The following is a 12,244-nucleotide window of genomic DNA, read 5'->3' as shown; positions in this document are numbered from 1 at the left end:
ACATAAACATGTTAAGATTTCATGGTTCTTACAGAAGAGGCGAGAAAATAAACATACCTTGTCAGTGTGCCAGTTGCTTTGACATTGTAACTAACCTACTTTCCACTATCATCTTTCAGCCAAGATTAATCAAACAAGTACTTCAATACATAAATTCAAGAAATTCAATTCAAGAAACAATTCAAGAAATAAATTCATTAGTTTTTATTGATTCTTTGGTTTCTTTGCTTATTTTTAATATCTTTACATGTAAATGTAAGGCCAGGATTACAAATGCCTATTGATTGTATTTTCAACGTATCATTGATGAAATACTTTTGATGAATTATTTGAAACATGTTTTACTTACTAATTTTCTTTTGAAAAATAATATCAATAGAATGACTATTGACTAGTATTTCCTTTTCTCCTTGGGATGAACATAGTGCAATGACCAAATAGGTTTTGACCATCAGCCTTTTCAATTTCAGTCCCTGCTCTCTAAACGTTGATCTATTGAGGCTTAAATTATTCTCTCTACACTGTTCTTTGGTCATACCATTCATCATAATTTCACTTCATGAATATACATAATTCTTTCAAGATTTATGTCCAATGTCCATTCATGAATTTAGTGATATTTTAATTTTATTAGAGTTCTGGAGTTTTTTTGGTTTTATTTATTGACAATAAGATCTGGATAGCTAGGCTTGAGTAGAATTTTTAAAAATCAGGGTGTGAAATTCCCAAAAATCTTAAACACTTCTTCACTTTTGCCTTGATGCCCATATACCAATATATTCATAGATATAACTTAAAATATGCTAACTTGAGTGGTGGGGTGGAATTTCTAAAAATCCTTTCTTAGTAGACATCTACATCATTAAATGAAGCTAGTATATTTCTAACTGTAGTGGTTTGGGCTGTGTTGGTATATCTTTCAACATTCAGAACAAGTCAGGCAGAACAAATCTTTTGTGTAAACATTGAAAATGGTATAAGAACACTTACAGCTTACTCTAGTAACAACCCTTACAAACAGCACTCAATCTTTGCTGTAAATATATTATTGAATATTACGCTTAAGTTCTTAATTTGTTACTTCACTATCAATAATCATTTATGGAAAAAGATTTTAAGCCTGAGTAGTCTCTCACCTCTTAAACCCTTAAAGAAAACAAACAAATCATGCTTTTTATTTTCTCTTTGTGTTAACTTTTTATGAAATCAACAGGATTGGCAGTACAAGTAACACCAGAATTTCAAATCAAGACTAAAACATGCATCGTGCACGGATAGCACTCCAGGCTTCAACCAGAACTGGCTCCTCAGAAAGATTTGCATCATGGCTCCTCAACAAACCTCAGGTAAAACTTTATTTAGGACTATAAAGTAGCTAGAATGGCAACCTCACACCAGAAAACGTAGTGCTGGAAGACCACCTCTTCCACTAGGTGGATGGACGACATCAGGGGAGTAGCAGGGAACTGTTGGATTCAGGCGGTGCAAAACCATGGTGTGTGGGAAGTCTGACCATGACTGTGTCCTATGAACGTCTATTGGCCCATGAGGATGATGATGAAATGTCTGAAATGAAGTGTTATGATTCACTGGTACATTTTAATGTCCAGCAAGCTAACTCAATATGTAACACATAGTATGCAATCTCATAAACTAAACCAAATTGACATGAAATGCAATGCTGTTATCTTCAGCATGGAGCATCATAATTAAGGCCTATCATTGTAGTTTAGTCAAGAGATAGTTTACAAAGAAATTAGCCACAGTATGTCAAAATATCATGTTGAGTTTAGGAGCATAAGTATTTTATTCAACAAATGTATAAAATTTTATCACTTAGATATTTTTCTTTATAATTTTAAGTAAAAAAGTTTTAACAATACACTTTATATATACTAGATACTTAAATAATTACAAATATAATATTTATGAATATTATACAAGTTTATTTGCACAATTGCAAAACATTTTTCAAAAACAATGTTCATTAAGCATATTATTGTTCATATTACTTTTGAGTGAGCTGTATAATTTCTGTTATTATTCTCCAAATGAGAACATGTACATTATAAGAAATTGTCTTATCATGATAAATTCTGCTCTTGACATTGTTACTGTTTGATAAATAAGTCTGATAAGTTTGGAGAATGTGTGGCATACTGTCTTAATAGTAAGTATTTTTATTTTTTGACTTTTACATTATAAAGAATTTAATTTCGTATAGATATGAAGGCCAATCTCTCTATCTGAGTCTGGGCTTTGAACTATGGTCAGATTTGATGATCTCAATATTGTGATAAGTAGCCTTGATTTTTTTTTCTATTTGACTTTGTTATCAGTGGAAAGACGAGCCCCCGTTACATTGATAAAATATTATCAGTGGCAAAGATTAAGAGCCAGACTAGGTATATTCATCATAATAATATGTTTTGGTTTTAATCTATTACAATTTATATACTAAGCAAATGAAAACATTATTTCTGATAATTTTTTAGTTAATTTTGCGCTTCATTCATTTTATTGAAGACTAGCTGATGTCCGCGACTTCGTTCGCGTGGATGTAGGTTTTTAAAAATCCCGTGGGAACTCTTTGATTTTACGGGATAAAAAGTAGCCAATGTGCTAATCCAGGGTATAATCTATCTCCATTCTAAATTTCAGCCCAATCCGTCCAGTAGTTTTTGCGTGAAGGAGTAACAAACATACGCGAAAGTTTGTGTGTATGTATGTATGTGTGTGTGTACACACATACATACATACACACAAACTTTCGCTTTTATAATATTAGTGTGAAGTGTGATATGTACTGACATTTCAAATTTAAATAATATTTCTTGACTTCTTAGTTACTATTCTCAATACACTACAATTATTAGGGTGAGAAGATGAGTAGACCCACGTGTGTTAAATTGTATTTTTGATATTTTGTTAGTCTGTTTCTCGTTTTACTTTTCATATAGTGATCTTTAACACAGTTACAGATAATATAGGATATTTTTTCTTAAACAGGTCGCAGTTGTAACAGTAAATGCCAACAGGCTGAAAAGTTCAACGGCGGCAGAACCTTTCCTCAATGGCTCCAGCTCAGCGTATGTGGAGACCATGTACAATACATGGCTCTCGGACCCCAACGCCGTACATGCAGTGAGTGTATTATGTTGTTTAAATATTTTAATACTAGCGACCCGCCCCGGCTTCGCACGGGTGCAATGGAGATACTAATGTGTTGTCACAACTCACAATTCCATCATGAGTATATTATTTTATTATACAAAAGAATAAGACAGCGTTTTCAATGAAAGCTCTCAGTCTTGATTTTTTCTTACATATATTTTAACAAATTAACACAAAACAATATGTATAAACCTTCCTTTTGAATTACTCTATCTGTTGATGAGAACCACATTAGTTGCGTAGTTTAAAAGATCTAAGACAGTAGACAGCGGGAAGAGACTTTGTTATGACTATGTAAAGATAACTACGACCTAAAAAGATACGTCACACAGTGGTCGTCGTCTAAGCTCCTAGTAGACAGCAATCATGTGGGGTCAGGGCGTTATGTAATTTTACCGATTGAGCATAAGTCACAAGGACAAACTGTAACTTACAATTCATAGGCCAATCAGATCAATTATTCGGTTATGTTTAATTATATTGATCCATGATCTAGATTCTAGGAAATTGCTTATTCTATTAAATAACACTTTATTTTCTTGATAGCAAAATTTGTTGTTAAAAAGCACTAAAACTAGAAATAGTGCTGAATAAATCGCTATGGTCTTTTAGGTAGGTACTTATGAATATTGATTTTATGGAAGATACTTTGTATGTCTGCAAGCAATTCCTAAGTAATCATAATAATTTATTTTGCGAAATTATGGGGTATTATAACAGGAATTGTTTTACAATGTTGTTTTTCGTCGACGATAGGATATCATATCAGATTAGACTTATTTATGGCTTAGTCACATTATTGTAGAAGCATTCTAGTCCAGTGATCTAATATAAAAAAATACAATCTAAACAATGTTGATTAAATCCATCGCTGACTGACTGAATCCAGTTCACATACTGGACTGGATTGGATTGCATTGAGTGATGAGTCTACTTTTTAATCAAGCCTGTGTCCTGTGTGACTGTAACGTTTAGACGCCAAATCCGATTCCCAGCACTGAAAGGCTAGATTCAGCTTTTGAAATAATATGATGATAATGCCGACGTCTTAACCAAGGCTATCACGGGCTTTACTATCGTAACACGCTAACTGACCGAGCAAAATCACTGGACAGGAATGAATAGATGAGCCACAATGAAGAAACAACCGGGCATTTATACTTTGACGTCTGCATTGTCAAGGTTACGCTCTGAAATTTTCAATACATGCAAGGTCAATTCGCTGGCGAGCTCTAACTCGATCCGTTTAACGCTCGGCTGACGATTTATGAAGAATTATGTAAATCCGGTCCACTGTCGGTTCTCACCGGACAAAGTATCTTCCTCCGAAAATATTTATGGAACAAATATTATCACCACTAATTGGTTGCAGGCGTTTTGTCGTGATCAATTACTTATTCATATAATGACTCTATGTTAACCAGTTGTATCCCGAATTCCGAATGTAGTAAGAGCATTTGAATCCATAAAACTTGACTTCTAGTAATAACGAAGTACCTACCGAATGTAATAAATTATATAAAAGTAACATGCCGAACTTCACCCAGGTTTACTGAGTTCAGTTATTGAGATTTGTAGGTATAGCGAGGAGAGCGAGGTGAGGAAAGCATTTGCCTGACACATGGAAGTAACTGATGAAAATATTACATACAATGCCATATAATAAATGAAAATATATATAACTAGCTGTGAGGTCCTATCAATCTAGTTGTATGCTTTAATCTATAATACAATGTGCGCTCGTCTAGTCATCTATAGACATGTACTTGAAAACTGAGCTATCTGTAGATAAAAATATACCTATCTGCGTGACTGTAAACTTATGACGTGACATATTATTATCTGAATGTAAAGATAACGAAAACTTATCTACTTTGGGCAGTGACGTGGTTCTTGTTTTTGCGTTCGGGGTTAAAAAATTTAGGTATCCTTGCATTTATTTACTCACATGTTGCACTATTATTGTTTTCACATAATACCTACATAGTCTTTTATCAAAGATTACAAAGTCAACAAAACTGACTCATTTAGGTACCTTTTCTGTATATTTGCCCAGGCATGAAAAAAAAAACCAAGTTTTTTTTTTTAAATTTTGGTGACCAAAATTTAGGTAAGTAGAAAAATTAAGCGTGACAATTTTTTTCATTGCAGAAATGAAAACAAGACCACATAAGACATAATAATTTTATTTGTTCGCGGTTTTGGCAATTTGTCTGGTAAACAATACGTCGTAGTAATAAGCGCATACAATTTTAGTACAATATGTATTGTATAATATTGAAGTACGTAATACATTCACGCTTATTTTTAGAAATTTGCACTTGGTTACAGATTTTATTTATTGTATGCTTTCGAGAGTTTTCTACCAGATCAAACCCTCGAACTAAAAAACTGAAACTATATTCTGAGTCTGATCTTTTCTCTTCATTGGATATTTTCAAGTCAAGGGTGGTAGTGTACCACTTCAAATATGAGGTTTCCAAAATTCAAGTATCTCCTATATGGAATGTAAGATGACGTCTAGATATTTTAAGTCCTCTTTTAGGGTCTCTTTTGAGTCACTAGGTAGGTACCATTTAAAATTTTGCTATGATGTATCCATAATAATATGCGATTCGTAAGTAAATAAACAGATTGTTTTGATGTAGACAAAAGTGACGATTGAGTGGACTTTAATCTTTTTTCTGTTATTTACTTTTAAATGACAATAAATTGATAGCACAGGGAGTAACTTGTGTAACATAAGGTCAGTAGGTTTATAGATCTGTTCTATTCTCAGATACCTACATAATGTTATATACCTACATAATGAGACTAATTAGTTATTTTTTGTTTTGTCTGGCGGGGTTTCTCAAGGTAGTCGAGTTTTACGAGGTTTCCAAAATGTGTTTTCCTTAGAATAACGAAATGACGTTCTTTTTGGATGCCTTCCTGCGTCAGTTGGCTTTTTAGTGTGCGGTGAGGATTTTTGTGCGCATATTTAGTACCTATATGATTTAAACTCCACAATTCACAATAGCGCAATTGCAATTATTGTTCGTTGTGTTATGTGTATCACGAACTTCTGCAAAGTAACGCCAGCTACTCTCCGGTATTGATTGATGAACAAATGCGCAGCAGAACAGGATAGACACTACTACCATCTTGCCTCTACTTTGTACCACTAAATAGAGCGATAAATCACCCACTGCGCAGGTTGAAGCTTAGACTTGTTTTTTGCCTTGCTGTAACAGGAGTGTTTGTTTTAGTCCTGGGACGCATTCTTCCGAAATGCGACCAACGGAGCACAGCCCGGCGTTGCCTACACACCGCCACCAAATCTGGCGCCGTACTCCAAAAACGAAGTACCGCTCACGTCACTCGTTCCAGCATCCGGTGGTATGCCCTCAATCTCAGCCGGTAAGTACCTACTTACAGGATAAACGAAATCTCATACAATAAAAAAAATACTGACTCATCAACGTCCAGCCCCAAACCTTTGGACCTAGAAAGTTGAAATTTCATACAGGAATTTCCTTTGTTTTTCGAAAGGAGCTAACCCCCGGAAGCGAAGCCTCAAGCGTTCGCTAATCCATACCCATAGTAATATTATAAATATGCGAAATTGTGTCTGTCTGCCTGCTTAGTGCTGGTAAACCTAAATGCACGCGGTCATCATCTAGTAATAATTATTACTAGATGATAATTAAAAACATGAAAGTAGTAGGAACAAAATCAAAAGAGTATCGAAAGAGAATTGCGATTTTATTGCTATCGATTTGACGGAATACTGTCCTATTATTTTAGTAGTACACGTTATAGGAGTATGTTCGCCCGCAATGCGACATTGCGCAATCGTCTCGCGAAAGTACAGACCTTATCTTGTACTTTATAATAGCGGCTATAAGCCAATACCTATATTATAATCGTTTATGTGAAATGACAAACTTGGCCTATCTCCTGATTAAATACAACTAAGCTAAGCCAAGGCTAAGGTACTTCAATCTTTGAGGACAACCTTAATAAGACTTGAGATTATTTTAAGATCTTGCTCAAAAATCATTTATTTGTTCAAATAATCAAATAATAGCAATCAAATAACTCTATTATTTGTTACCAACTTTATTATATTTGTGGTATTTACGTTTTCTCCGTGTTCTTTCCACTTGAATAAAAATAATAGAACAATTTATTATTTAGTCAATAAATTATATGAGTCAATAATACCTGTTTAGTTAAAAATAAATATGAATCATGCAAGTTTAATAAAACTTATTATTATCTTATGAGGATTTCGAATTTATTTAAAAGTGTCCTGTTATATTCCATTTGTTTATAGATACAAGTCAGCTGCCCTCAAAAAAAAAAAAAAAAAACGATTTGTTAGATTTTTTCGCTTTTAGAACGACTGCAGTATTTCTTCCCGGCCCTCTTGGTACAATCTACCGGCACGGCGGTAGAGTCATTACAGATTGACAGACTTGACTTTTCTTCAGCACCAGTAAACTACATTAAGTAAATAAAAATATTTTGATTTTGTATTAATTGTTTTAGTAGTTGAAGTAAAACTTCTTTTGGTGCGATTTAAGAGCAACTCGTATCTTTTTTAGAGCGAACGTTACTTCCGTCCGTATTTGACATGTCCGTTAAACAGAACAGCTGTATTGCGGATGCCATCTTTTATCGAGGCGTTTTGAACAGCTAGTGCCAGAGATTAAAAGCTCTATTTAAAAAAAAAGAGCTAACGAGCTGGTTGGTCACCTGACGTTAAGTGATTACCGCTGCCCATGAACAGTTGCAGGAATAATAAGTTAATCCGCCCCTTGAATAGTCTAATGTCGAAATCTAGTGCCGCCGAAGGGTGTTAGTTCCACAGTTTGTATTTAACTTTAACCACGCGTAAAGGTTACAAATGACGCACTAATTTTTTTTTAATCGCAGGATCACCTATCAATGAAAAAATCATCGACGATCATCTCGCCGTGCAAGCCATCATCAGAAGCTATCAGGTGAATCAATATCCTAATTTACACCCAACACTTTTTTTATATTTTGCACATTTTGACCTTACTTATAATTACTTATCTTTATATTCCTATTCAAAGTTTCTAGCAACTTATCTTTAAAATGTTTTTATTCCACGTTTGTGTCGTACATTTACGAGTAAGAGCAGGAAAGATTTTAAACTTTGTTAGGTATGCGTCGATCTCAGATTTTACTGCAAGTCAGAGTTCTGTGTTCCAAATTCAGTATAATCTGTTCGATTGTTTAGATACCTACACACAAAAGGAGTTGACCGTGACAGTCAAATAAGCAACCATTTGATACGTTAATTTTGACTATCGAATAATACCTATGATATCTTTATCGGTCAGTTTTAAAAAACAGAACGCAGAACTCCGAACTTTGAAATGAACTGAACGAAATTGTAGAGCGCTGGTGGTGGAATCGACGCCTTATATGCAGTGACATTGTGCCTGTACAAAATTTCAAATTGACGCTGCATAATTTCAAGATAAAAATAATGAACTTGTAACTTTACGATATTTTTCTACAGTAAGACGTTGCGAGTTAGAATTAAACTGACGCTTGGACGCTTGCTTTAGATCAAATTAACTCAAAAGCAGCAATTTTGCACGGATTCACGTATTGTGTAGTGTAGTAAGCACTCAAAGATTTACTAGGTAGGAGCTGATTACTATATGAAGGGCATAACACTCGCCTATCTTTAGTATTGAATATTATTTAAAAGCATTACATTTCTTCCATTGCAAAGTAAGTTATATTGTTTGCGTTTTTGGTGTGCCCCCTATGCCCCTTATAATATTATAAATGTGTAATGTAATAACACCAACACCCGAGATAAGAATTAAAACATCAAACCGTGAAAAGGACCGATCGATGAAAGAACGTTTTTGGTCTGTAACGTTTGGATAGTTAAAGGGTGCCTGTCCACTGAAGCGGTATAAAGTAGACCAGATTATTGTTAATAGTTGAAGTAGTTAATACGTCACCTGTCAAAAATCTGCTGTGCAAATGCTGCAGTGGACAGCTACTATAAACTTGAAATAGTTTTATTCAGACAAAACTTCAAGTCTCGTACCAATCAGCTGATAACCATTAGTTAAGAAAGGAAAATTAAGTTCACATCATTGGCAGTGGAAGTTTTTAATTAAATACAAATAGGTTTGACAACAACATAAGAAATTAAGAGTGATGTAGGTAGGCAACATACGCGTGTCTAAGGAAATTGGCATTGCAGTTTAAAAGCTCATATGCATATTTGGGCGTGTCGCACCGCAACGCAACATATTTCAACAAGGACTGTAATATTATGGCTCAAATCTACCTGGAAGGGTGCATTTGGTGGTGTCACTGACGCGGAGAAGAGCGGATTTGAGTGGAGAGGTTTTTTTCGACCAATCAGATTATTGAGAGATGATGTGATAAAATTATCATGTCATCTAACAATAACTTGATTGAACATGTCTCCGCCCCACTCCGCTTCAGTGGAAACGTACCTTTATAGCTGCATTTGGTCAGTGACAGTGTGTGCCAAACGAGTGGTCATTACCTTAAACGACTGAGTATCTGCGGTGAAAATGGGAGGTAAAATAAGTGAGCTAGACAATAACAACAGTTCATTTTCTTTCTTCTTTGCTGTTTTCCGCCCTTAAAAAAATAAAAAGAGCTGTTGTTCTTGGTTTTTTTAAGATCACCGCTCATTTTGCTCTTATATCTCCGATGAACAACCAACCTCGGTGAAACAGAATAAACAGGTGGATCAGCTGTTACTATTACCCAGTTTCTTAAAAACCTCAAAAGTTGCAAATGTGTTTTGAGTTGCGTTGGGACTTGCCTAAATACATGCGAGCTGAAATACCTAATACGTAGAGGAACAACTAAATTTTGGCGAATGCTCCAGCTGTAGTGACGTACACGCCTAATTTATTGAAGGTTATTACCGCACTTATCTGCTTATATCTGCTTTGAACATGGGTTTTTAGTCTATGTTTGGTTGATAAATTTTATAGGTCCAGTCTAATGTAATTGTAATTGTATGGTGTGTTCCTAGAATGCTTATAAATATTAAAGTCTAAAAATTTTGTCCAGTTTGTCCTATGTTATTTGTCCTCACGTAGGTTTCCTTAAAATCTTGTTAGTAAGTCGTTGTTATAAAATATTACATGTAGGTATTTGTATTCATTTTCAGTAAGAAATGGTAAATCTTACATTGTGATATTAAGTAATTATCATAATAAAGTTGGGGATTTTGTGGTCATCCTTAAGATTTATTAAAATTGCTGAGGAAAATAAACAGGAAACTTAAAATTTCCTATATTTGGAATTAATAAATGTTGAATGCTGTAGCATTTACTGCTTTAAAATGTTAAATTATTATTTGTTGGTAATAAATAGGTGGCAGATAAGTGTGGGTATATTTTTTGTTTCGATCTAGTTTGTAAATTGCAAATAGAAAACAATTGGAATAACCACAGTCATTCTTTTTGTAAATAATTTATTTGATACATTAATAATAATCTATTAATGAACTATTAATTGAATTTTGTTTAACATATTCATGAGTCAAGTGTCAACCGACTCCACCATAGTAAATAAAATAAATATAATTAGAAAATGATAAAATGATATTGGTACCATTAATTTAACGGTTACAAATTGGATTGGAACGTTACAAACGTAGTAGCGTTACGGCTCCTTCACACATTGACACTTTCTAGATCGTGGTATAGCCGGTATCGATTAAAGCGGAGGTGAGCGGAAATGCGTTTTGCGGACCAATTAGATTATTGATTGATGACGTGTTCACGTGTTCGCGTATCATGTTATCTATCGATTTATAATATGATCGGTCCGCTAAACACATCTCCGCGTAGAGATGGGTACCGGTTGAACTGTTTTAACTTCATAATCTCCCATGAGCATGTCTACAAGCTCACGAATCGTGAAAAATTACGGATCCAAGAAAATAGTTTTTCAAGGACTCGTTAATTTACCTACGTGAAAACGTCGAAGCGAGGATGAGCCGTTAAGCTAAGGATCCTTAGTGAAGGAATGAATGTGGCGTGTACGCACTGCGGGCTAACGTGAGGTGGTGGGGGTGCGTAGGCTCGCGGGCACCTGGCGGCGGACGTGGACCCGCTGGGCATCACCACGGCCAATCTGCCCGCGCTGGGCATGCGCGCGCCCAACTCCGAGCTCATCATGAGGAAATATTTCAACTTCGGTACGCACCCGAACTTTGCGAAATATTCGCCGCGAACGATGCTAAGCTAGTACTAACTTAGTTTGTGTCGGAATTATGATGTGTATCGTAGTGCGAGTTAAACCCGTTGATATTGTCAAGCGCTCCATTCTAAATCTTAGGTTATTGAACCGTTTTATATCAGATCTAAGAAAATGCAGCGCCCCTTCTGATGGGTTTCATACATCCGTTGCTAAGCATCCTCGCACATCACTAGCGGAAGCTAAATTCAAATTAGAAACATACCCTAAGTCACTTGGATTCGTTGCAATGCTAAGCTAAAGAAAGCTAGTATTAGCTTAGCTCTGTTCGCTGTGGATATTCTGCATTACGCCGCCGGTTGTATGGAAACAATCACGTTTGACTTTCTTTTTGTGGAATCTATGTTATATACTTTGTTCATTTCTATTTTCTATTTGATACATTGGCTAAGTGCCCAATAGCAAAACACTTCCACTGATTGGAGTATAATTATATTTACCTATTAATACAAATCTAATGTAGCGAAATTGCTATAATTTTTCAATATGAGCTTTGGTATCGATAACATGTCAACCCTATGCCTAACGTCAAAAAGTGAGCTGTATCAATGGCAAATAGAAAATAGTATAATAGAACTGGTAAACAAAAATGTCTGTTTGGCGTAACTATGTATATTATACGGGGGTCTCACACCCTATCGTCTTAACGTATCGTTGCGGTCTATGTTGCTTGATATTGAACAACATAGACCAAGAATCTGCTACGACCTTCGATTGTAAAGTACTTAAATAATCCAAGGGTAGGACCTTTAAATTCTTTCTTCACATCTTTCTTAATCACAAA

At 35.0% G+C, this 12,244-nt stretch overlaps 1 protein-coding gene across 6 annotated transcripts in view; it reads left to right on the top strand.

Annotated features, from left to right (window-relative positions):
• LOC123866890 (2-oxoglutarate dehydrogenase, mitochondrial) overlaps nt 1–12,244 on the top strand; it is a 30,824-nt gene that overhangs the window by 987 nt on the left and 17,593 nt on the right. For 5 of the 6 annotated variants that reach the window (XM_045908648.1, XM_045908646.1, XM_045908647.1 and 2 more), the window contains exons 2-5: nt 1,214–1,346; nt 3,010–3,144; nt 6,423–6,573; nt 8,095–8,162. In XM_045908648.1, the coding sequence (XP_045764604.1) occupies nt 1,260–1,346; nt 3,010–3,144; nt 6,423–6,573; nt 8,095–8,162 (441 nt within the window). In that variant the 5' untranslated portion in view covers nt 1,214–1,259. Of the gene's footprint in view, nt 1–1,213; nt 1,347–3,009; nt 3,145–6,422; nt 6,574–8,094; nt 8,163–11,283; nt 11,402–12,244 lie in introns of all 6 variants that reach the window. The other variant, XM_045908645.1, reaches the window with a different exon arrangement.

This window comes from Maniola jurtina, chromosome 7 (genome assembly GCF_905333055.1).
Source record: "Maniola jurtina chromosome 7, ilManJurt1.1, whole genome shotgun sequence".
Classification (NCBI taxonomy): domain Eukaryota; kingdom Metazoa; phylum Arthropoda; class Insecta; order Lepidoptera; family Nymphalidae; genus Maniola; species Maniola jurtina.
This window is presented reverse-complemented; position numbering and strand designations above follow the sequence as displayed.